The 26,596-nt window shown below is 42.9% G+C and overlaps 1 protein-coding gene across 1 annotated transcript in view; it reads right to left on the bottom strand.

Annotated features, from left to right (window-relative positions):
- Positions 1-6,309: 6,309 nt before the first annotated feature.
- GNB5 (G protein subunit beta 5) overlaps positions 6,310-26,596 on the bottom strand; it is a 49,738-nt gene continuing 29,451 nt past the window's right edge. The window contains exons 6-11 of the mRNA XM_042988835.1: positions 15,530-15,673; positions 13,898-13,989; positions 11,312-11,360; positions 9,216-9,312; positions 8,135-8,301; positions 6,310-6,882 (exon numbers count right to left, since the gene is read on the bottom strand). Of these exons, the coding sequence (XP_042844769.1) occupies positions 6,871-6,882; positions 8,135-8,301; positions 9,216-9,312; positions 11,312-11,360; positions 13,898-13,989; positions 15,530-15,673 (561 nt within the window). The 3' untranslated portion in view covers positions 6,310-6,870. The remainder of the gene's footprint in view (positions 6,883-8,134; positions 8,302-9,215; positions 9,313-11,311; positions 11,361-13,897; positions 13,990-15,529; positions 15,674-26,596) is intronic.

Genomic DNA, 26,596 nt, shown 5'->3' with positions numbered 1-26,596 from the left:
TGACCTACCTAGACATACATTGGACATACACAGCAGCAATCTGTCATCATGTGTAAACATATATATGCCTGAACTCAGGGGGGGTCCATAAAGTACAAGTAAATTGCATGAGCAGGTGGCTCAGAGTCCTATAACACCAACTCCTGTTGCTTTGCCCCCTCCCTCATTCCATGCCTGTGGCCTCCAAGGGATTGCTTAGGATCAGTTGACTGAGGGACCCATTACAGATGGGTCTATATGGTGTGCTGGTACCACATGAGAGTGGACAGCTGTAGCATCACAACCCCACTCAGGGGTGACTGTGAAGACAGTGGTAAAGGAAAATCCTCCCAGTGGACAGGGATTCAAGCCAGATATTTGTTTGTCCACTAGGTCTGGAGTGAGAGATGGCCAGAGTACAGATCTACATTGATTCTTGGGCAGTTGCTGAATGATTTGGCTGGATGATCAGGGCCTTGAAAAGAACAGGATTGGAAGATTGGTGACAAGGAAATCTTGGAAAGAGATAATGTGGCCGAATCCCTCTGGATGGGTACAGACTGAAGATATTCATGTCTCATATGAACGCCCCAAAAGGGCAGCCACTGCAGAGCAGACTCAATAATCAGGTAGACAAAATTCTGTGGTCTGTGGATGTCAGAGAGCTTCTTTACCTAGCCATGACAGTGCTTGCTCTAGGGTCTGTGAACAAAGAGGCTATGGGAACAGGAAGAGAGTATGGCAACAATAGAATTCTCCCTACAAAGGTTCAGCTGGCCAGCAGTATTGCTGGGTGCCTGGTGTACCAACGTCAGTGATTTATTTATAGTGAGCCAAATGAATTTTGTGAGAAGGGAGTATAAATCTCTGTACATCAAGCTCTGATTCAAACTGTTTTTGACATCTTAGGGGTTCCCTCATTGAGTTAAATAAATGTTTTGATGTGTGATCATGTTTGATTTGCCAGAGATCCATGATTTTACCTTTTTGAACATTATATTTTAGTAGCAAGCACAGTTTTTTCTTAGATTAGGAGTAGCTTGGGGGTGAGTGGTAAATCTGGCCCTGCCATTGGTTAACTCCTAATAATTATCAGTTGAACCGAACAGAAAATGAACGAATTAACCTCTACACATAATTTCTGATCCACAGGATGCAAGAAGGCAGTTTGCAGTCAGATTTGGTTAAAATTCGGGCTCTGCCACTTAGAAGCTATGCAGCCATGAGCAACTTATTCAACTCTCCTATGCTCAATTTCCCCATCTAAAAAATGCAAATAATAACCTACCTGCACCATATGGCTGTTACAAGGATTACATGAGTTGGTGCATGCAAGGTGCTTAGCACAGTGCCTGGCACATGGGAAAAGTTCTTTACAGAGAAATTTTTATTGTTAATATGAACTAACCAGGGTTTCCCATGCTCACTCGTCCAACCACTTTTGATTTTTTTTAACGTTTATTCATTTTTTGATAGAAACAGAGCATGAGTGGGAGAGGGGCAGAAAGAGAAGGAGACACAGAATCCGAAGCAAGCTCCAGGCTCTGAACTGACAGCACAGAACCCAACGTGGGGCTCGAACTCACGGACTTTGAGATCATGACCTAAACTGAAGTCGGACACCCAACCAAGCCACCCAGACGCCCCTCGTCCAACCACTTTTAACCAAAAATCAAAATGTGACGTGTTGGTGAGTCTTACCTATCTGGTTTCTTTGTTTTGTTTTGTTTTGTAAATACTGAAAATAGCTACAGACTACCTATTTTTTCCATATATTTTTTAACAGCTTAACTGTGATATAATTCACATACCATAAAGTCCACCCTTTTCAAAGTATATAATTCAGTGGTTTTTAGTATATTCCCAGAGTTGTGCAGACATCACTATCTAATTCCCTTACCTCAAAGGAAATCCTATACCCATTGGCAGTCCCTACCCATTCATCCCAACCCGAGCCCTAAGTGGCCACCAATCTATTTTCTGTCTCTGTGGATTTACCTATTCTGAATATTTCATATAAATGGACTCATATATGGCATGGTCCTTTATGTCTGGCTTCTTTTGCTTAGCATAATGTTTTCAAGGTTTATCCATGTTGTGGCATGAATCAGCCCTTCATTCCTTTTTATGGCCGAGTAATATCCCATCATATTGATATGCCGCAGTTTGTTCATCCATACCTCAGTTGTTGAACATTTGAGATGTTCCACTTTGGGCTACTGTGCACATTTGTGTTCAAGTTTCTGTGTGGGCAGGTCTTCATTTCTCTTGGGTACAGACCTAGGGGTGTGAAGATGCCTGTTACTGGGGAGCACAGATGGGCTGACCTCTGGTTCATGGTTCCTGGTTTACAATAAGGTTAAGTATTCACCAGTGATGTATTTGGTTCAAAGATGCATTTTCAATTGTCACCACCTTTGCATAAATGTTCATACCATACTTATATTTAGTTGTTCGTATTTATTTATGCAGTTAAATTAATTAGAGCATCATTCCTGAGCCCATCTCCTCACTAGAGGGTCTGCATCCTTTATACAATGACACAAACATACTAATTTCATTTTTTTCACCAGAAATGGCTGTGAGTCAGCCTACTCTGGAGACTGATCAGTCCTGAAGGCCAGCCTAGCTCCAGCCACGTCCCATCTAGAGAATGAAGGGTCTGTGCTACGCTTTAAAGAGTGACTTGATTTTCTCCTATCACGGGTGAAAGGGTGAGTGGTTTAGCCTCATGTTCTTGGAAAGGATCCACAGAGACAAAAAGATTCACTGAGAGCTTTCCCCCGACTTGCCTCATCAGAATCCCTGGCCCTGTGCAGTCCTTCCCAGTCCAGATCTCCAGAAACTATATCTATAGTTTTAGGACCCATATTTTTAACCTGCTATTGACCTGCATGGTTTTTCTCAGCAGGCAGATTTGGGAAATGCAGATCTACACCTCCCTGCTCAGCGAGCTCTATAGGGCTTGGGAGAAAGTCAGCTGGCAGCAATACGGGCCCCAACTCCAACCCCAGTTAACTTAACCTATCTACTGGGATTACCCCAGGATCCTAAGTGGCCCTCATCTGAAAAGATTTTTAGCATTCCACAGGCCCCGGTTGGCCTCTAGCCTTTCCCAACTGCCTCTCTGTGCCCCTTTGGAACCTCCTTTGAGGACCTCTCCTCCAGTTCCTTTCAATGATCCTCATCCCCACCCTCCTTTTTTCCCAAGCTCCTGTGAGGGCCTTACTGCCCTCAGGGGGGGTTCTCACACAGTGGTTCTTGAGAAGGGATCATTAGCCCCATCAGCTGTTTCAAAGTATAGGCCCAATCCTGAGACCCTTTCAGGAGGCCCCCCAAGGTCCAAACTATTTTCATAATTATACTCTTTTTTTGTATTTGTGTCTTTTAAGACTCCCATTCTCTGGGGAGTTATCCAGAGGCTACTGTTATCTGGTAAAAGCATCACCAATGGAATATGGGCTTCTGTATTCTTGTGTTTTACAATTTTCTCAGTTTTAATTTCTAATATGATAATAGATACAATAGATATAATCCACATAACCAAAACTCAATAATTTTTAAGAATGTAGAGGGATCATTAAGACCAAATACCTTAAGAACCACTGGCCCAGATGAATCTCTACTGGATGATAATTACTACTTTGATACATGATTGGGGGCTGCTTAAGGAGGGGGAGGAAATGGGGGGAGGGCTGAAGTGAAGAAAAAGCAAGGGAAGGGAAATAGTGAGGACCAGAGGAGATGGAGGCAGGGGGTAGGCATGGGAAAAAGAGAAGAGGGGGGCGGGTAGGAAGGGGTGGTGGGGCAGGAAGGATGGTGGACAGATGGAGGAAACAGGGAACTGTTGTTAAAGATGCGCCAAAGGCTGAGGTAGGTGCTTTACATATTTTAGTGTTCTCCCATTCTACACATGAGGAAACTGAGGCTGAGAAATTCAGGTATCATGTATCCTATGATAGAGGTACAGCTGGGTCTGAACCTAGGTGCACACCCTTTGTCACCATGCTATCCCCATCTAACTTACAGATGGGTCCTGGTGTCAGTGGTGCCACCTTCCAGTCAGCTGGCCAAGTAACCGTGAGAGTCCGGGGCACAAACACCTTTATGACCTTTTGCTGCCTTTAAGCCACTTGTAATCTAGGGAAGGTGTGGAGGAGGTCAAGGGGTGAAAGAGGGAAGTAGATAGGGAGCTCCTGCCTCTGGTCTCTAGCTCATTCCAGAAGAGGGCTGGCAGCTGGGCCCCACTTCTGCGAGGCCGGCAGCGCCAAAGCAACTGCCTTGATTTCAGTTCACAGGTATTTCCCATAAATGTCCATCACCACACCCCTCCTTACCTGACCCACCCTTTTTGCCTAACCATTCTCTAGCTGTGCACACCCAAGGGTACATTCATATGGACCCTTCACCACAATTGGTTTGGTAGCTTGCCCCCAAATCCTTTAAAAAAAAAAAAAGGAAAGAGAAGAAAAACTGATTAAAAAACTCCACTCAGCCTTATTTTCAATATGCAAAATACAATTTATTACCGGAGTTACCCTGGAGTCCCCACATGGTGTGGTATATTCCAAACCAAGTATTTCATTAATAAATACTAAACAACACCCACTGTGAAATCAAATACTTACGGTGGGCGGTGGTTTACTGCCAACGTGGGTAAGTGAGTGTTCTAGGGAATACGTTCATCACTTTTTTTTTCCCCAAAGCTTTTTTGATTGGAAAGTTATGGGCCATTTTTGCACATATACTGAAGATGCTCTCTGCCTCTCCAAACATAACCTTGAATTTGCCTCCCCATAGTCTAGGTGACTTTTCTTTTGTCCTGTATTCCTTCACTTCTAGGAGGTCCAGGTCAGAGTGCAGAGACACTAAAGGGTCTGTAGGAGAGAGGGAAGGGGATGCTATAACTAGGAGACGAGGAACAAACTCTGGGATGTTCTGGGAGTGCAGCTTGGGAATTCTGTGAGACACACTCAGGGGCCTGACCCTTAATCAGCTGGCAGGAGCTGGCTAGGCCCATTTCCCTGAGCCCTTGCCCAGACTGGATTCCACTGGGCAAGGGGAGAGAAGGTGGCTCATTCTGGGCTCTTTGGAGTCAAGCAGGGGCCTTGTACATTTCTCTCTCTACCCCAAGGCCTGCTGTGTAGTAAAACCCTCAGTAAAATGTTTGCTTGGCAAATGACTGAATCTAACCATTATATTTACTTAAAAATAATTAATGGAAAAGCTAGCCTAGCTTATTTTTGACTGGCCCATTATGATACCTAAACCAGTAGCTTTGAGGGCGGGCCTGGCATACACCCTGATGTTTGCAGGAGGCCCAGGGCCAGACCTGTCTGATGGCCATGCCCTGCTCCAGCTCTCGGAGGGCCTCTCTGAACAGCAGGGCCAGAACTACTACTAGGAGAAGGGCCAGGCTGGAGCAGGGCCAAGAGAGGAGACTGGATGACCAAGGGCCCTCAGCACACAAGCCCAAGGGCACCACAGGACCCCAGACCACCCCCAGGGCAGGCCTCCACCGGGAATGATTTTTGGTGTGTGAGGTGACCTTCTGTTTGATTAAGTAATGCAGGTCATGTTTATGAATGAAAGAAGAGCCCTCAACACCTTAAAAACAAAAAAGGACAAAGGGATCCCATAACAAAAATTCTTGGTGTCTTCCAGAAGGAAATGCTGAATTTCAAATAAAGACAAGGTATTTTTTATGTTATTTTTTCTCAATATAAGAGCAGCAAAGACATTATTACTCAAGACGTATCAGTTAATTTGCATATGTAATTACTTTTTCAATGCAATAAATATGAATATACTTTATATGGATATGATCTACTTTAGCCTGAGTGGATGCTATTAATTCTAGAACATCTATTACTAACAGGTTTTTAAGTAAGTTTGCGGTCTTGTGTTCCTGCACAGAAAGGTTCTGATTGCTCTGAGAAGCATTTGTGTCACAAACAGCATTCAGCTTTACTCTTCAATGACAGGAAATATCCTGTCCAAGTGATTGCATCATCACAGAATTCATAAATCAAACATCCTGTCCACTCAATGCCTATCTCTCCTTCATTTAGAACTGTTCACAGAGATGGAAATGTTTGATCTGAAAAAGACACTACCAGACTGAAAAAGAAATTATTACAATAAAAAAATTTTTACAAAGTGATTATGTCCAGGGGCACCTGGGTAGCTCAGTAGGTTAAGCATCCAACTCTTGATTTCGGCTCAGGTCACGATCTCACAGGTTCGTGAGATCGAGCCCTGCATTGGGGTCTGTGCTGACAGCACAGAGTCTGCTTGGGATTCTCTCTCTCTCCCTCTCTCTTTGCCTTTCCCCCACGCATGCACATATACTCTCTCTCAAAATAAATAAATAAACTTAAAAAAAAGTGATTATTTTCCAATTACATTTGGAATTGGAATCTTCTATCACAGACTAGTCAGCACAGTCTGCCTCATGTAGTGCATTAAGATCAGCACTTCTAGAGGAAGGTTCCAAAGACAGTGCACACTGAGAGGAATCAGATTTTAAAGTGCTCTGAAAAGAAATTTCATTTAAGGAAGTACTACAGGATATGTTAAATGCTGAATCCTGTTGGTAATAGAATGAGATGAGACTATATAACTAGAATAACCTTAAAAATGGATAAATTTTAAAAAGTGTTCAAAATGCAAAACACTGTACTTGAAGGTGTCCTAGTGCTGGAGGCTCACACCAGTATCTTTCCAAGGGTGGTAGTTTTAATGGTAATATTGGGGACGCTGAGTGAACTTCAGCCATAGAGTTGCTCCTTTAAGCTAAGTTGCAGTAGCCCTCAGATCCTCTAGAAGAAAGATCTGTTTACATATGATGATTTCCAATTCTACTCTCAGGTGTGCATTGTGAAGAGACGATTAAGCCCAGACCTGCAAAGACACGAACACAAACAGATAATTTGTAGTCCCTTAGTAGTTAATGACTTACAAAACTGGAGTTTAAAGAGAGAAAATCAACATTAAACACACACACACACACTCACACCCCACATCCAAAATAAAGCACTCACATGTCTTGGATGGATTACACCTTACTCCTGGTAACTCAAAGGTACTTCTTTGGACCTATTCCCCCAGCCCCACTTAGTTAATCATCTGAAGGGCATCTGTGCTTTCTTATTAGGGACTTATAACTCTTAGGCTAAGTACCAAAACCATCTGTACCCACACTGAGTACATTAACATGACTACTAATTTAGGAAACTTGCCCAGGAAGATAAAGTCACAGAAAACTTTGTTGTTTTTAGGAACTTCACAAAAATCCTTTAATGTATTTATCCTAAGAGTAGATGACTCGACTACTCTCTTTAGAGAAGACCTCTCTCAGGCCAACACAGAGCATCAAAAATGATTGGTTACTTTTCAAGACTGTCTTCAAAATCCTCTTCCTCCCCCAACACTGTGTCCAGCAATCTTTAAACTATTATGCCACAAATTTGTCCAATCCTAATTAAATCCCTGCATCTGGTCTTAAACCAGACTCCCCAGCCCGGCACCTCATAAACATCTGTCTTTGTTATCCCCTTCTAAGACTGCCACTAAGATTGTCACGTTTGTGCTTTGTCCCCTAAATTTAGTTTTGCATTATGAACAGGCTATTTTGGAGATATTTCTGGGGAGCCAACATCCAACAAAATCATAGAGCTCTTTGAGAATCTGATGAAAGCCAAGAGGACACTTTTACCAGAAAAACGGACACACATGAAATATGACATATAATTTCAGGAGCTTCATGGGTCCCCTAAAGCCCCCCTGTGGGTCTCACAGGGCTATGTCACCGTGGGATAAGAACCCTGAACTATTGGGGGCACTCTGTGGTTTGCCAAAGGCTAGAATCAGAAGAATCCTACTTGTAGGATCAAAGGGAATCTTTTGGATCACCTACCTCAATTATTACCTCAGTTACATGCTGATACACAGTTTAATCTATGCCTGAACACTTGCATTGAGGGGGAATTCACTATCTCCCCAGGCAACTCATCCCTTCTGTGGCCATAGAGCTGAAATTAGAGCTCTTTCCGGCTGACACAGCCCAGCCTACATTGCCCTCAGTCTCCGCTTTAAGAAGGCCAATCACTTCTCCTCTCACACACACAGTAAAACAGAAGAGCTGCTCTCTTACTCTTAGGGTATGATCCCATGACCCTGAGCAGAAAGCAGTCCCGTCGGGGGAAACTCGTAGAGTGCTAACGCGGTTTTCATGTCCAAACAGGATGGAGACTCTGGACCCCTTGAGAACATCCCAGACATTGATGGTATAATCATTGTATCCAGCAAACAGCAGGCGACCTCAAAGTAGAAGGACATGATGTTTACTGAACCAGTTCCTCCCTTTGTTTTTCTTTTCATGACTTTCACTGACTCACTCAAGCAGTCACTTGCCCATTCATTCATTCAACAGTGATTTAGTGCCTGCTATGTGCCAGGCACTGTGCTTTGCCCTGGGGATTCAGAGAAGTTGCTGTCCCTTGTGGATGGTGGTGGTGGTGGTAGGCAGGCAGGCAGGCAGGCAAACACCTAAATTAACACATGGTAGCACTAGGTGATAAGGGCTGTAATGGAAGTGCTTAGCTGTGTGTGAAGTGCTGTGTGACCATGGAGGAAGGGGGATCAAGGAGGGCACTGCAGAGGAAGGACATGAGTTGGCTCATGAGGGCTGAGTAGGAGTTCATCAGGCAGAGAAGGGAGGCAAAAGATACCGTAGGCAGCAAAGCAGCTTGCACGCATAAAAGCATGGATGCAGAATGGGGGCTGTGTCTGGGGAAACTGAATGGTCCTATCAGTGCTGCTCTTTCACTAGCAGCCTCCCCAGCAGTGAGGTCAGAGGAGCCATGAGCTTCGGGGCATTGAGAAAGGGGACTGCTGCTTCACCCCCTCCACCTCTGAAGGTATGAAGGGGAGAATGGAAGGCCGAGGAGGAAATGACTAATTAAAGGCACTACAGATAGGAAGTTTCATACAGCATTGTCTCAAAGAACAGCATTAGGTGGGCATAGCCTTCATCTCCCTTAAAATGAACAGGATAGGGGAGGCCACTTCAGGTAGGGTGAGGTGGGGTGGGGGTCGTGGAAGAAAACTGGTGCAGATGTAGATTGCTTAACACACTGGTTCATAGGAAGTTCAGCTGAAAGCTGGATCGAGAGCTGGGTTTCATTTAGGTCCTGTCTTACAGTCCCGGGAATGTTTCTGAAATAAAATCTTACCACTGAGGGAGAAGTCCACACTGGATGCTCCAAATATGATACTCTCTTTGGAATAGATGGCGACCTCCCTGTCTGCCCGGAGGTCGTAGAGGCGACACTGGTGTGACAAAGAAGATAAAGAAGCACTTATTTCTGGCTCTGGGTTGGTGAAGAGATGACCACAGGGCTATATGCAGGTGCTGGTGGCTTGTGTAGTTTGAGGGATAAGGGATATATCTCCAGTTTTCTCCCCTAGTAGTTTCTCCCTTAATTCTGATTCCTAATAATCTGCATGGATCAGTACAGATTCAAAGAAACAGCAAATACAGAAGACTTTTGGGGTACAAAAGCAAAAATTAAACCCTTCTTTTTTTCTGATAAAAGATACATATTTATTGTAGAAAATACAGAAAAATGCAGAAATGCCTAAAGAAGGAAATAAAAACCACCCCAAATCCTGAAAGTATTTACTAACATCTAGGCTATTTCCTTCAGTCTTATTTCCATTTTGTGTGTGTATTTAAATGGAATGGATATCTCATAATTCTATTAACATTAGGTTATGAGTTTTTTTTTCTCATATCATTAAATAATCTTCAAAACCACATGACTAACATGGTTGTTGCATATTCCTCATGTGGATATATCAGAATAGGTTTAGCCATGCCTTTTGATTGTTATCTAATTTTTCTCTTTTATAAATAAAAGGTTAATGACCATTCTTTTTTTTTTAAGTTTCTTATTTTTGATAGAAAGAGAGAGAGTCGGAGAGAGAATGCACGAGCAGGAGAGAGGCAGGGAGAATCCCAAGCAGGCTCTGCATTGTTAACAAGGAGCCCCATGTGGGGTTCAAACTCACAAACTGTGAGATCATGACCTGAGCAGAAATCAACAGTTGGATGCTTAACCAACTGAGCTACCCAGGTGCCCCTTGATGATCATTCTTCTGTAAAAATCTTTATGCACATCTCTGATGTTTCCCTTACAATAGTTAAGGAATAGAGTCTTTAGAATAAAACTGTTTCCAAGAAATAGTATGACCAGATCAAAGGGTAGAGATGTTACAAAAGCTCTTGATTTGTATGGCAAAACTGTCCTCTGTAAGGGTGGTGCCAATGGTCCTAACTCCAGGCTCCTTTACTACATCACCTCCACGATGCAGCATTTCACTGCTAATCCAAATGAGCAATGATCACTTAAACTTGCATGTATTAGGTTACAGGTGGTCTGAAAACGTTTTCAGGTGCTTGCCATGTCGGATTTACTGCTTTGTAAACAGTCTGCATTGTATCCTCTTTTTTTTTAAATTAGGGTATTATCTTACTGATTATGCAACCCCATTTATATCTAATAGATTTCAATTTGGTCTGTCATATAGGTGGCAAGAATTTTTCCTAGATGTATGCCCTTATAATTTGTTACACATTTTTTGGCATACAGAAGTTTAAATCTTTATTATTATTAAAACATTCAATCTACCCCTTTGTACTTTCTTCCATAGGACCAAATTAAGATGAAACTCACTATAATATAATAAGATATTACATATTTTGAGGGCACCAAAGGCAACTTTTTTCTCTAGAAAAATAGGTCAACATAACTTGACAGTTAGTATCAAAAGCCTTAAAAGTAGGTCTATTTTTGACTTAGCAAGTTCATGTCTGGGAGTTAATTCTAAGGAAATAATAAGTACCAAAAATATTTACTTATAGCAGCATTTTTTAACAGAAAACAAAATCCCTGAAAGACCTAAATGTCCAAAAATTGACTAGTTAAGTACATTATAGCATGTCCATAACATGGAATACTATTCAATCACTAAGAAAATATAATGTAGAAAAGTTAATTACTGAGACACGAAAGTGTTCACAGTCTATTGCTAAATGAAAAAAAGCAAATTATAAAGCACTTTGTTAAAAAATAAGAAAGACAGAAAGGAATTCACCCAACTGTGATTTTTCTTGGGTTAGGAGATTAAGATATTTGAATCCCCCTTCCAACTTTTCCTCAATGAATTCACATTACTACTGTAATAAAAAAAAGTTTTTTTGAAAAATAAAATTAAACCACTGCATCTCTCTCTCAGATAGGAAAAGCTCTCTAACTTGGAAACATACCGTAGCATCATCTGATCCTGAAGCAAAGGCATCTCCACTTGGGTAGTATCTGTAGAGACAAAGTTTGAGTAGAAAGCACTTTATTTAGAGTGGTGATTCCCAATTCTTTTTTTTTTTTTATCTTATTTTTAGAGAGGGAGAGACAGCGTGCGAGCGGGGAAGGTCTAGAGAGAGAGAGGGAGACACAGAATCCAAAGCAGGCTCCAGGCTCCGAGCTGTCAGCACAGAGCTGGACGCGGGGCTCAAACTCATGGACAGTGAGATCATGGCCTGAGCCAAAGTTGGACGCCCAACTGACTGAGCCACCCAGGCACCCCTGATGATTCCCAATTCTGAATGTCCATCAGAATCATCTGGAAATCATCTGAAAGGTTGTTCCATGTGAAGCCCATGGAATTGGAATCAGAATCTCCACTTCTAGGGACACAAGGACCACTCTTTACAGAGGCCAGAAAGGGAAGCTCATCTGGCTGGCCTACTGACCTCTAGTTTTCTTCCCTATAAGTAGGGGACAGTGACAATGGCCTTGCACAGTGTGGGTGAGGAGTAACTGAGATAATACGTGTGTCTGCACCAGGCAGTGAACACAGAACAGGCCCCCTGTAACCGTAGTTTCCATTGATCACACACCTCGTTCCTGGGACTTGGGTCAGCTCAGAGATAAGAAAGTGATTATCCACACAGATGCTGGAATCAGATACCCAGAGCCTTGCTCAGATCTATGCAATGATCCCTTGCTACATGTGATACCTCTGGCAAAGGACTTCATCTCGCCCAGCCTCAGTTTCCTCATTTGAAAAGTGAGGATGATAATGTATATTCCCTGTTGTGGAGATTCAATAAGATAGTATAGGCAAAGAAATGAGCATGGTGCCAAATAAAAAGCATTCAGCAAATGATGGTTATTAATGTTACACTCATTGCCTTCTCAGTAATCAGCCTTCCTGGGGAGAAGGAAGTTTAAATTGAGACCTAATGGATATTAGAGGAAGAGATGTCAGGGTAGGGGGAACAGCATGGGTGAGAGAATGTGCATTTTAAAGCTTTATTTTGTGAATATGTAACGATTCAATTTATTTTGTGGCTTTATATTCTATCCTGCATCTTACCAACTTCATTTACTATCTGTATTAGATTTCTATGATTTTATAGGTAATTACTGCACATTTGCCAAAAGTAAGTGTCTTTCCCCTTTATCTCTATCTTATAGTTGAGGGCAAAGAGCTAGAAAATTCTTGCAAACATTTCTATTGCTCACGTAAATAAGCACTGTTATCTTGTTCTTGCTTTTAAGGAGAACAAGTCTAGTGCTTTCTCACTAAGTATAATGAAGATTCTTGGGTGATTATATTTCAAATACCGTCTTGACAGTGCCATCTTCCAAATTTACATGTCAAGTCCTCACCTCTCTCTTGGGATCCAGTTCATAGATCCCTACCTACTCAATGTCTCCACTTCATTGTATACAGGCATCTCAATTGTAAATATCCCCAAACAGAGCTCCATCATCCATGTGCAATGACTGACTCATACCTGCACTTCCTCCAGTCTTCCCTGTCTTAGTAAATGGATCACTGCTTACTGACCCTTATAAAAGGTTTGGGTTCCCAAGCTCAGGGTTCTTCTCCTGTAATGCAACCCCTGGCCTGTGCAGGTGTCATCTGGCCCTCTCCATTTCACCCTGTGGAATTGGGGCTCAGGAAACCAGCATCAAAAATGCTGATACCCGGGCTGATGCCATTGCTAGGAGTAATAATAAACCGTCCTTAATCTTGCACTCAGGAGTCTCATGTCTTCTACCAGCATGCTGCAAACTGTGGCAGCCTAAACTGATAGCTTGCAGCTAGGGTAAAATCTCAGAAATGTCACAATTCTGGACCTTTCTGTCTCCACAATGTCTTCTTTACTTCCAGCCACCATCACCTCTTTCTTGAACTCACACAACAACTTTCTAATTGGCTGTAGTACTTCCATTCTTGCTTCCCTACAATCTCTTCTCCAAACAGCAGCCAGAGTGATCTCTTAAAGCCAAAACAGAGGCAATGTCAGCCACCCCCTACCTGGCCTGTGGTTAAGTCCTCCACATCTCATCTTACCACCCCAGCTCAAGCCTTGGCTCTTTCAAACATCACTTTCTCAGAGAGGTCTTCCCTGATCATCCTAAGTAATAACCCATCTCATCCCATCTGCCTATTTTACTTTTCTCATAACACACTTATCACTACCTTAAATTAAGTTGTACATTTGTTTATTTGTATTTGTCTTGCCTCCTGCAGGGAAGTAGAGACCTTGTCTCTGGAACAATGTCTAGCATGTAAGTCTCAATAAATATTTACTGAATAAATGAATGAGAAATACTGACTGTTTAGGGAGGATAATATCAAGTGCTCCTACTGCCATTAAATTAAAAATATCCAAGAGATCTGGCACGCTGTTCAGTGCCACCACAAATCAGCCATTCTTGCTGGAGAGACCTCTCTCAGCCAGGTAAACTGAGTCTGGAGGTGGTTCCTGGGCTGAGCAGGAACCCCAGGCCAGGGATTACCAGCAGAACAGAGAAGTTATGTGAACATTCTACTCACTGACCGGACACTGTTGATGTCGGATTCGTGTGTTTCAAAGGCCTGCACGCACTGGCCAGAGCGCATGTCCCACACCATGGCTTTCTTGTCACATCCCTACAAATGCAAAGTTATCCAGAGTTATGGCCACTGCAAGGACTGTCTACAGATGGGCATGAGTTCCTGTTATGTAACAGAGCCATTTCCTTTCCATTGGTAAATGGCTGACAACATGCTTTTCTGAGATTAGCTTTCCTCAACTGATAAGCCCTTAGAAAGCCAGAACCAGGTCTTGAGAGTGTGTGGGGGAGCAACGGAAGGCACCCACATTTCTCTTTCAGCATGTTTTCTTCTTTCGCACCTTCCCAAGTTGGTGTAAACCCTCCAGAGCCTCCTTCTTGCTTTCCTCCTGGGCATTTCTCTCTTTGTTCTGTTTTCCCCTTCCTCCTTCCTCTTTATCTCTGCCTCTCAGCCCAGGGGGAGGGCAGGCATACAGTGGGTGCACAGTGGGACTGCCCAGCTTCATCTCAGGTGTATGGGGCAGCCCTGAGCAAAGGTGGAGCTGGGCCGTCTATACCTCTGCAGCATGCTGCTGGAGTCATGACCTCGCCAGCAGTTAGTTGGGTATCTCTAGCAACTCACCATCCTGGGCTTCTGCCTCAATACCTGTAAACACCCTCTCTGGGTTGCCAACATGACCAGAGATTCATAAACATGAGGTTTTCACATTATACTATCATGGTTCTAGGAGCATTTGACAAATTCCTGCAGAGCAACCCTGCTATCAAGCTTGGGTAGTACAATGTAGACTGTCAATGGCCAAATAATAAGAAGTAATGGCTTAAAGTTGGTATTTAAGTTGCTGGTTTCAACTCAGAGAAAAGAGTATGATCAAGTACCAGAACTGGCATCTCAGGAATACCCACTGTGGGGATTCAGCACTCTGATTATCTTTAATGAGAATGTGGGCAAAGCAATCAGGAGTGTCTTCCAATCTTTTGAGGACACTAAATTAGAGGGAGTTTACTGCCCTGAGACAATATAATCTACAGGGATACAACAATTTGAAAAGACAGTGTAGTTGAGGAGGGATAAATATAGTTATTTAAAGGCACAGAAATGAAACATACACAGTTGGGGCCAAATACCCAAAAAGAAAATGGGGTCCCTGCCGATTACAGGCCTCACAGCCCTTACCTGATGCCCCACGCTAACACATGGGCAGCTTGGAGCAAAGGGCCCTTATGTCTTCCAGCTACAAACACCATGCAGTGGTGTGTCCAGCACTGTCCTCTCTCACCAGTGTCCTGACTAAAGTGAGACAGGACCTGAGGCAGGTTCGCCTGCTCAGTTCTCTGTTCTTATTTGCCCCTGACATATGTATAAACACATGGTCAACTCTTCCACCTACTGCTCATCTAGGAGAACATTCCAGATCCCTCTGTAGACTGACTGTCGGCAGCAGGAGACCCTCACAGTCCAGCACTGTCACTGCCCCCCAAGCAATGCCAGTGCTGTGGGAGTCGGGGGTGTGGAAGTGAGCTGAGGACAATTCCTGCAGCCCCTTCTAGAGAAGTGTCTGATCCAGTCCCCAAAATTGCCAGCATAAGCCTCCCATGGAGAAAAGGGCCCCTAGGGATTTTCCTTGGGTGTTTACCCCAGACACGAAGGTGTTGCCTGTTTCTGAGGGGGCCAGGTCCAAGCAGAGCACATCGGCCCCGTGCCCATGGAAGCTCTGCAGCAGCTGTCCGCTCTCCACGTCCCACAGGGCACATGTGCCATCGCCGCTTGCCGTCAGGATCTGTCCACAGAAAAGGACAGGAAGAGCGTTGTTATTATGACTTCTGTCAGGGGAAGTCAATCAGATGCTTAAAGCTGGGTGGGGGGGATGGAGGGGGGACGGAGCCTCCTTGAACACACACGGACACATGCCTCGCTATATGTGGATTCAAGCATAGAAATATTTCTCCTATACTGAGGGGAAAAAAGGTCATTTTTGACAGTCTCAGTGTCCTTGAGATGTGTGTTTATGCACCCTCCAGAGCAAGAAATTCAGAAGGCCTCCGCGCTGTATCTGCAGGGCTGTGTGCCTGCTGGCATGCAGGAAGTGCTCCGTGAGTAGCTGTAGAACAGCACTTGGAGCGCCTCCCACAAGCAGGCTGGATGCTCCAACTGCTTCTCAGACACCAACTGCTCCCCAGCCACCATGATGCAGGTTAATTTGCACTGAGGGGGGGGGTGTTGAGAACCACAGTTCTCACAAAATCTGAGGTCATACCAATGCTAATCACTGGACCCCACCCGGAGCAGCCAGGGTCAGGCAGCATTTTCTTAGACACATTCTCCTGTGGCTGCTTCTTTCCAGAGCAGGGTGCTGCCCAAGAAGGTCCTAGGGCCACTGATGAGGCCACACTCATGCACTCATGGATTCAACAAGCATTAGCTGTGTGCTTATGACGTCCAGGTGCTGTGTTAACAGGCATTGATCAGGGTTTGCACAAAGACTATATTTTGGTCTCTGCTCTCCTGGAGCTCAGTTCAACAGACTTGGCCATAAGAACTGACACAAAACTAATTCCCTACCCCTGTGTTAAACAATTCTGAGACCAGGAAGACTTTCCCCGGGCTATGTTCGACAATACTGACACCAAGTAAAAACAACCTAGCTGCTTGCTTCAGGAAATACCTGCGCCTGCAAGATAAGACTGTAAACCAACTCAACAACTTATTTATCAAGACTAACAGCTTGCTCAACAATACTCACTTCAAGACTCTTACTTTGTGGGGCTCACCAACCCAAAGCTATCAATGTTATAACCAGTCTCCTACCTGGAGAGACCCACCTTAAAATCACCCAGCTTGGACCCCAAAACTCTCCAAGTATCCTTCCCTGATTTCTTCATTTTGAGATGTTATGGAGATTTTGTCAACTTGGGGTTCTCCCTTGCTGCACTAGGTCTAAGAAGCTTGACATTGCTGGATAGCAAGTTTTTCCGAGGATCTCGGCAGACAAGACGATGAGGACTCACAATGGAGTGAGAAGTGCTGAGGTACAGGCAGGCCCATGGGAGGGGCAATCAACCCATTCTGGTAACATCTGAGCTGATCTTCAAGGATGAGTGAGAGCTGACCAGGTGAAGGGGAGGGGACGGAGGGCATGTAGGTGAAGGCCTATCTCTGCACCAAAGGAGAGGTATGCCTGGTATAGAGTGAGGACTTCAGCCTGTAGGCCAGACTGAGCTGTGGGAAGCAAGAGGGTAAGATCAAAGGCATATTTTAGGGAAATCTGTCTAAGACCAGTGCAGCACCCCTCAAGCAGCGTCTGATAAGTGTACTTACAAGTACACAGGCCAGCCTATACTGAGAGAGGAACCCTGCAGTACCTGGGGTGAGGGGTGTTAGGGTTTTAACTTTCATCACAGCCAGTGTGTGTGAGGCTTGGGCTCTAGCTGAGCATAGCCTCATGTGGCTGGGAGAAAGGCAGCGGAGATCCCAGGATCACAGCCTCTCAGACCCAGCTGCCCATACTGCAGGGCCCGGGGAAGCTTGTCCTGAGCAGCCAAGGGTTGGGGGATCCACAAGGGCTAAGCTCTGGATAGCACAGCCTCCCAAGCCCCACCTTCCTGCTGCTCCCAGGGCCTGAATGAGGTGACAAGACAACACAGGAAGTGGCTCTTGCAGTGAAAGTGCCCACATAGAGAGCCCTCTGTGGGTGGAAATTACTGATGGCCGAGGAAAGCAAATGGGCTTTAGGAACTGCCAGCATACAGTGCACCCAGTGACCGCACTGCACCCCCAAATTCCTTCTGCTGGTGGTGTTCTCGCCTCCTCTCCTTGCTTCCTGTTCTCTTCCCTTTTCTCTTATACCCTGGGCCTAGCACTTAAAAAGAAATTGTGGTTTATATACACAATGGAATACTACTTGGCAATGAGAAAGAATGAAATGTGGCCTTTTGTAGCAACGTGGACGGAACTGGAGAGTGTTATGCCAAGTGAAATAAGTCATACAGAGAAAGACAGATACCATATGTTTTCACTCTTATGTGGATCCTGAGAAACTTGACAGAAGACCATGGGGGAGGGGAAGGAAAAAAAAAAAAGGGAGGGAGGGAGCCAAATCATAAGATACTCTTAAAAACTGAGAATAAACTGAGGGTTGATGGGGGGGTGGGAGGGAGGGGAGGGTGGATGAGGGGAGGGTGGGCATTGAGGAGGGCACCTGTCGGGATGAGCACTGGGTGTTGTATGGAAACCAATTTGACAATAAATTTTGTTAAAAAAAAAAAAAAAGAATATCTTTTCTCTGCAATTAGGAGAGGAGAGGAATCTATTCCCACCCTAGCCTTGCACCCTCCAGCTGTACTATCTTGGAGCGCGTTTCCTGCCAGGCAGTGTGGGGAGGCCTAGAATCTCCTTGCAGCCAGAAGTCACTTCGGAGCTCTTCCCGGGAGCAAGAGCTGGGTGGGTTCCAAGAGTTCAAGTTTCTTGGGTGTGGCCTCCAAGGCCCTCATCAGAGCTCCCACAGGGGCAGCTTTCAAATTTGGGGAATCTCCAAGGCTGCCAAGCCCCTGCAGCTGTCCACGGGACTCAATCCTCCTTGGCTTCCTTTACGAGGCCCGGGTACACCCGACAAGATGACATAGGCTCATAAAAGTAACTTATGAGCACACAAGACTTGTGGTCTTAAGACTGGGTCTAAGACCCAGGGTCTTAATTTGGGTACTTACATGTACAATATGCTATAATTCCCTTTCATCCCTCCTGGCCCACATCCATTCCTGTCCTATAGGAAAGGGCCAATAACCTTCATCTTCTTTGGGACATCCAAACAATCTGCTTTAAACAATTACCTCACTCTAGCTCTTTAATTTGGGAATTTTCGATACCATATTCTTCAATCAAAGAAATTAATAGTTTTTTAAAAGTTAGGAGTAAATCCTTAATAGTAAAAAAAATATTTAAAAATACTTTTATTATGTTTGTGATCTTCATTATAAGTAAAAATAGAATTTAAAAGCCCAATGGTCATCACGACAAATGCACTAAACAGAACCTCTAACTTGCTGTCAGTCATTTATTCTGGAATGTAGAGATTTTGTAGGTTTAACACCATAGTCTTATACCAGCTCCTTGAGTTTTTTTTTCCATCCTTGATCCCCAAAATATAAGGAAGCTTAAGGTTCATTAAGGTACGCAAACCAGGCCATGCATCTGAGTCACCCAGGAAGCTTTGTGTAAATATTAATAATAATAAATAATAAAGTGATAAAACCTAAAATGTATTGATATTTACCAGGGGCCATACTAAGTATTTTATACAAATCACCTCATTTAATCCTCAGAAACCCTTATGAGGGAGGAATTCACTACCATTCTCACTTGCAGGTAAGAAAAACAAAACAGAATAAAACCTTGTTTAGGACTGGCCGGTTAGAATACAGTGAAACCAGGATTTGATCTCAGCTGTCTGACTCTGAGCCAAGACCTTATGTTGCTCTGTCTTCCAGATTGCATCCCCACAGGAATAGCCAGCAGGACCTTCTCTACCTGCTGCTAGCTGCTTGTTAGGAGGAAAGCACTTTCTACCTTACAGATGCCCCATTTAATCCCCACTTCCAGCACCCGTGGCCACACAAAGCGAGGGTGATGGGACACAACCCGAGGGACTTCAGATGCCCGAAGACTCATTGTTCTTGCCTCTCTCTGAGCTCTCCTTCATCCAGACTCAACATCCTGTGTGGCTTTAAGTGGCTTGCTCCTCAGGCCCAAAGACATCTGGTTCTGGCCACTGCAGCCAGCCCAGGCCACAGCACCCCCTACCGTACAACTCCTTGAGAATCCTGGTGGTAAGCAACAGGTGCGAACACTGGTCAGCAATGAAAGTCACCTAGTCACCTGGTCTCCCTGCTACAAGCCTCGCATCCCCTGCTGACCTCAGTCAGCTGAAGCCATGGTGGGCCGTGGAAGGCTTTAATCTGACTCGGAGGCTCTCCTCATTAAAAGAAACCCAAATCAGGGCTCCTGGATGGCTCCATTGGTTAAGTGTCTGACCCTTGATTTTGGCTCAGGCCATTACCTCATAGTTCATGAGATCGAGCCCTCACCCCGTGTGGGGCTCTGTGCTGACAGAGCAGAGCCTGCTTGGGATTCTCTTTCTCCCCCTCCGTCCCCACTCATGCTCTCTAAAAATAAATAAACACTAAAAAAAAAAAAAAAAGAAACCCAAATCTGATGCAGCCCTTGCAATGGCTCTCTGCCCTTCTCTGGGTCAGCCCATTCAGGGGGCCCTGTGATCTGGCCCCGCCCACCTATCAGCTGCCTGCCTCCCACTGGGCTGCCCTCACACTTCACTGGCAACACCCTCCCCCTCCAAGTCTGGCTCAGGCAGCCCTTTGCAGCAAGTTTGTGACCACCCCTCCCGCTCTGAGCTCTCAGCTTCCCCCGCTGTTCAATCACAGATGGTTTCCATGAAGGGCCTGAGAACATAGGACGGTGTCTGCAAGTCCACCCCCAGACCCGGTGGTATCTGGCAATGTGGGTGGTGGGCACCTACTAAGGTTTGCTAAATAGATATGAATGAATAAACTAAGGATCCTTTTATGACTTGTTAAGAAACCTTAGTCAAAGTATTGAAGTTGTATTGTTTTCACCTTGTGGTTTATTCAAAGTAGGAAACAGACTTACTACTGAAAGCTTTTTCTTTTGGCATCTGTTAAAACAGGAGTGTGAAGTAGGTACAGTGAGGTGTGTAAAGCTCACAGCTCTGAGGCTCAGCTGCTCACTGAAGTTCTACTCATGTACAGCAGCTCATGCAAGCACCACTCAGACTGAAAAGATAGGAATTTCTACCCATTCAGAAGGTTCTCTGTTCCACTCCCATGACCACCAAGTCAATTAGAGGAGGATGTTTAATGTGATATGCAGTTTATCTCAACTCTATCATTAATTAGTATCCCCGACTTTCCTCATTGCTGATTAAAAATAAAAATGATAACCAATGAGGGGCGCCTGGGTGGCGCAGTCGGTTAAGCGTCCGACTTCAGCCAGGTCACGATCTCGCGGTCCGTGAGTTCGAGCCCCGCGTCAGGCTCTGGGCTGATGGCTCGGAGCCTGGAGCCTGTTTCCGATTCTGTGTCTCCCTCTCTCTCTGCCCCTCCCCCGTTCATGCTCTGTCTCTCTCTGTCCCAAAAAAAAAAAAAAAAAAAAAAAAAAAAAAGTTGGAAAAAAAAAAAAACTTAAAAAAAAAAAAAAGAAAAAAAAAAAGAAAAAAAAATGATAACCAATGAGAAATAATAGGAGCTTCCTCTTAGAGCCAACTGTCGGAGTACACCCCTCCAGTTAAGAAAGACATCAGACTAGCAATACTTACACTGCACAAAATAGACTTTAAAACAAAGAGGGGCACCTGGGTGGCTCAGTTGATTAAGTGTCCAACTGCTGATCTCAGCTCAGGTCATGATCTCACGGTTTGTGAGTTCGAGCCCCGCATCGGGTTCTGCGTTCTCCCCTCTCTCTCTGCCTGTATCCCTCGCACTCTCTTTCTCTCAAAATAAATAAATAAACTTAAAAACTTTTTAAAAATAAAACAAAGACTAACGAGACAAAGAAGGACATAATGACAAAGGAAAAAAAAACAACAAGAAGATATAACAATTGTAAATATCTATGCACCTACATAGGAGCACCTCAATAAATAAAGCAACTATTAACAGACATAAAGGAAGAAATTGACAGTATAATAATAATATGGGACTTTTAACACCCCACTTATATCAATGGATAGATCATCCAGGCAGAAAATGAACCGACAATGGCTTTGAATGACACATCGGACGAGACCTAACATATATATTCAGAATATTCCATTCAAAAACAGTGGAATGTACATTGTTTTCAAGTGCACAAAGAACATTCTCCAGAATAAATCACATGTTGGCCACTAAACAAGTTTCAGTAAATTCAGAAAGACTGAAATAACATCATTCATCTTTTCCAAGCACAATGGTATGAAGCTAGAAATCAATCATAAGAAAAAATCTGGAAAGAACACATGGAGGCTAAAAAACAGGCTACTATATTTAATGGATGGGTCAACTAAGGAATCAAAGAGGAAATTAAAAAATACATGGAAACAAATGAAAATAGAACACAATAGGCCAAAATTGTTGGGATACAGCAAAAACTATTCTAAGAGGGAAAATTATAGCAATACAGGCATACTTCAAGAATGAAGAAATAGCTCAAATAAACAACTTAATCTTATACCTAAAGGAACGAGAAAAAGAACAAAGTCCAAAGCCAGTAGAAGGAAGGAAATAATAAAAATTAGAGGAGAAGTAAATGACATAGAGACTAAAAAAAAAATAGAACACATTGATGAAACCAGGAGCTGGTTCTCTGAAAAGATCAACAAAATTGATAAACCTTCAGCCTCACTCACCAAAAAAAAAAAAAAAAAAAAAAAAAGAAAGACAAAATTGAAGTAAAATCAGAAATGAAGGAGAAGAAATAAAAACTGACACCAGAAAAACACAAAGGATTTTAATAGGATGTTATGAAAAATTATATGCTAATGAATTGGATAATCTAGAAGAAATGGATAAATTCCTAGAAACATGTAACTTTCCAAAACAGAGTCAGGAAGAAGTAGAAAATTTGAACAAGGGTGCCTGGGTGGTTCAGTCGGTTAAGCATCTGACTTCAGCTCGGGTCATGATGTCATAGTTCATGGGTTGGGTTCTGTGCTGACAGTTCAGAACCTGGAGACTGCTTCCGATTCTGTGTCTCCCTCTCTCTCTGCCCCTCCCCCACTTGCACTCTGTCTCTCTCTGTCTCTCAAAAATAAACATAAAAAAAACTTTTAGTAAAGAAATTAAGAAAAAAGAAAATTTGAACAGACTGGTTACTAGTAATGAAATTGAGTTAGTAATAATAATAATAATAAACAAAAAATCCCAAAAAACAAAAATCCAGGGCCAGATGGATTCACAGGTGAATTCTACCAACTATTTAAAGAAGAGTTAATACCTATTCTTCTCCAACTGTTCCAAAAAATAGAAGAGGAAGGAAAGCTCCAAATTCATTCTACAAAACTAACATTATCCTGATACCAAAACTAGATAAAGGCACCACAAAAAAAGAACACCACAGGCCAATATCTCTGATAAACACAGATGCAAAAATCCTCAACAAAATATTAGCAAACTGAAACTGAATCCAACAATATATTTTAAAAAATCATGATCAAGTAGGATTTATTCCAGAGATCAGGGTGGTTCAATATTCACAAGCCAATCAATATGATACCTGACATTAACAAGAGAGAGGAGGAAAAGCTTATGATTATCTCAGTAGATGAATAAAAAGCATTTGACAGTCTTTAACATCTATTCATGATAAAAACTCTCAACAAAGTAGGCTTAGAGGGAACATACCACAACATAATTAAGGCCATAAATGAAAAACACACAGCTAACATCATATTCAAAGGTGTAAAACTGACAGTTTTTCCTCTAAGATCAGGAACAAGACAGGATGTCCACTCTCAACCTTTTTACTTAACATAGTACTGGAAGTCCTAGCTACAGCAATCAGACAAGAAAAAGAAAGAAAAGGCATCCAAATTGGTAAGAAAGAAGTTAAACTGTCACTATTTACAGATGACATTAGAGTATATATAGAAAACCCTAAAGACTCTAGCAAAAAAACTACTAGAACTGATAAATGAATTCAGTACAGTTGCAGGATACAAACTTAATATACAGAAATCTGTTGCATTTCTATACACTAATAGTGAAGCAGCAGAAAGAGAAATTAAGAAAACAATTCCATTCTTAGTCAGTTAAGAATCCAACTCTGCATTCGGCTCAGGTCACGATCTCACAGTTGATGAGTTTGAGCCCTGCATCGGGCTCGGCACTGTCAGTGCAGAGAAAGAAATTACTGCCTATGTTTTCTTCTAGGAATTTTATGTTTTCAGTTCTCATGTTTAACTCTTTAATCCATTTTGAGTTTATTTTTGTGTATGGTATAAGAAAGTGGTCCACTTTCATTCTTTAACATGTTGCTGTCCAGTTTTCCTAGCACCATTTTTTTTTCAATATATGAAATTTATTGTCAAATTGGTTTTCATACAACACCCAGTACTCATCCCAAAAGGTGCCCTCCTCAATACCTATCACCCACCCTCCCCTCCCTCCCACCCCCATCAACCCTCAGTTTGTTCTCAGTTTTTAACAGTCTCTTATGCTTTGGCTCTCTCCCACTCTAACCTCTTTTTTTTTTTTTTTGCTTCCCCTCCCCCATGGTCTTCTGTTAAGTTTCTCAGGATCCACATAAGAGTGAAAACATATGGTATCTGTCTTTCTCTGTATGGCTTATTTCACTTAGCATCACACTCTCCAGTTCCATCCACATTGCTACAAAGGGCCATATTTCATTCTTTCTCATTGCCACATTGTACTCCATTGTGTACATAAACCACAATTTCTTTATCCATTCATCAGTTGATGGACATTTAAGCTCTTTCCATAATTTGGCTATTGTTGAGAGTGCTGCTATAAACATTGGGGTACAAGTGCCCCTATGCATCAGTACTCCTGTATCCCTTGGGTAAATTCCTAGCAGTGCTATTGCTGGGTCATAGGGTAGGTCTATTTTTAATTTTTTGAGGAACCTCCACACTGTTTTCCAGAGCGGCTGCACCAGTTTGCATTCCCACCAACAGTGCAAGAGGGTTCCCGTTTCTCCACATCCTCTCCAGCATCTATAGTCTCCTGATTTTCATTTCACTCTGACTGGCGTGAGGTGATATCTGACTGTGGTTTTGATGTGTATTTCCCTCATGAGGAGCGACGTTGAACATCTTTTCATGTGCCTGTTGGCCATCCGGATGTCTTCTTTAGAGAAGTATCTATTCATGTTTTCTGCCCATTTCTTCACTGGGTTATTTGTTTTTCGGGTGTGGAGTTTGGTGAACTCTTTACAGATTTTGGATAGTAGCCCTTTGTCCGATATGTCATTTGCAAATATCTTTTCCCATTCCGTTGGTTGCCTTTTAGTTTTGTTGGTTGTTTCCTTTGCTGTGCAGAAGTTTTTTACCTTCATAAGGTCCCAGTAGTTCATTTTTGCTTTTAATTCCCTTGCCTTTGGGGATGTGTCAAGTAAGAAATTGCTACAGCTGAGGTCAGAGAGGTCTTTTCCTGCTTTCTCCTCTAGGGTTTGGATGGTTTCCTGTCTCACATTCAGGTCCTTTATCCATTTTGAGTTTATTTTTGTGAATGGCATGAAAAAGTGGTCTAGTTTCAATCTGCATGTTGCTGTCCAGTTCTCCCAGCACCATTTGTTAAAGAGACTGTCTTTTTTCCATTGGATGTTCTTTCCTGTTTTGTCAAAGATTAGTTGGCCATACGTTTGTGGGTCTAGTTCTGGGGTTTCTTTTCTATTCCATTGGTCGATGTGTCTGTTTTTGTGCCAATACCATGCTGTCTTGATGATGACAGCTTTATAGTAGAGGCTAACGTCTGGGATTGTGATGCCTCCTGCTTAGGTCTTCTTCTTCAAAATTACTTTGGCTATTCGGGGCCTTTTGTGGTTCCAAATGAATTTTAGGATTGCTTGTTCTAGTTTCGAGAAGAATGCTGGTGCAATTTTGATTGGGATTGCATTGAATGTGTAGATAGCTTTGGGTAGTATTGACATTTTGACAATATTTATTCTTCCAATCCATGAGCACGGAATGTTTTTCCATTTCTTTATATCTTCTTCAATTTCCTTCATAACCTTTCTATAGTTTTCAGCATACAGATCTTTTACATCTTTGGTTAGATTTATCCCTAGGTATTTTATGCTTCTTGGTGCAATTGTGAATGGGATCAGTTTCTTTATTTGTCTTTCTGTTGCTTCATTATTAGTGTATAAGAATGCAACTGATTTCTGTACATTTTGTATCCTGCAACTTTGTTAAATTCATGTATCAGTTCTAGCAGACTTTTTGTGGAGTCTATCGGATTTTCCATGTATAATATCATGTCATCTGCAAAAAGTGAAAGCTTAACTTCATCTTTGCCAATTTTGATGCCTTTGATTTCCTTTTGTTGTCTGATTGCTGATGCTAGAACTTCCAACACTATGTTAGACAACAGCGGTAAGAGTGGACATCCCTGTCGTGTTCCTGATCTCAGGGAAGAAGCTCTCAGTTTTTCCCATTGAGGATGATATTAGCTGTGGGCTTTTCATAAATGGCTTTTATGATGTTTAAGTATGATCCTTCTATCCCGACTTTCTCGAGGGTTTTTATTAAGAAAGGGTGCTGAATTTTGTCAAACGCCTTTTCTGCATCGATTGACAGGATCATTTTCTTTCTTTAATGTGATGTATAATGTTGATTGATGTGCGAAGTTGAACCAGCCCTGCAGCCCAGGAATGAATCCCACTTGATCATGGTGAATAATTCTTTTTATACACTGTTGAATTCGATTTGCTAGTATCTTATTGAGAATTTTTGCATCCATATTCATCAGGGATATTGGCCTGTAGTTCTCTTTTTTTTACTGGGTCTCTGTCTGGTTTAGGAATCAAAGTAATACTGGCTTCATAGAATGAGTCTGGAAGTTTTCCTTCCCTTTCTATTTTTTGGAATAGCTTGAGAAGGATAGGTATTATCTCTGCTTTCAATGTCTGGTAGAACTCCCCTGGGAAGCCATCTGGTCCTGGACTCTTATTT

The sequence above is a fragment of the Panthera tigris genome, chromosome B3, assembly GCF_018350195.1.
Source record: "Panthera tigris isolate Pti1 chromosome B3, P.tigris_Pti1_mat1.1, whole genome shotgun sequence".
NCBI lineage: Eukaryota > Metazoa > Chordata > Mammalia > Carnivora > Felidae > Panthera > Panthera tigris.
The sequence above is the reverse complement of the archived record's forward strand: the minus strand, read 5'-3'. Positions and strand labels throughout refer to the sequence as shown.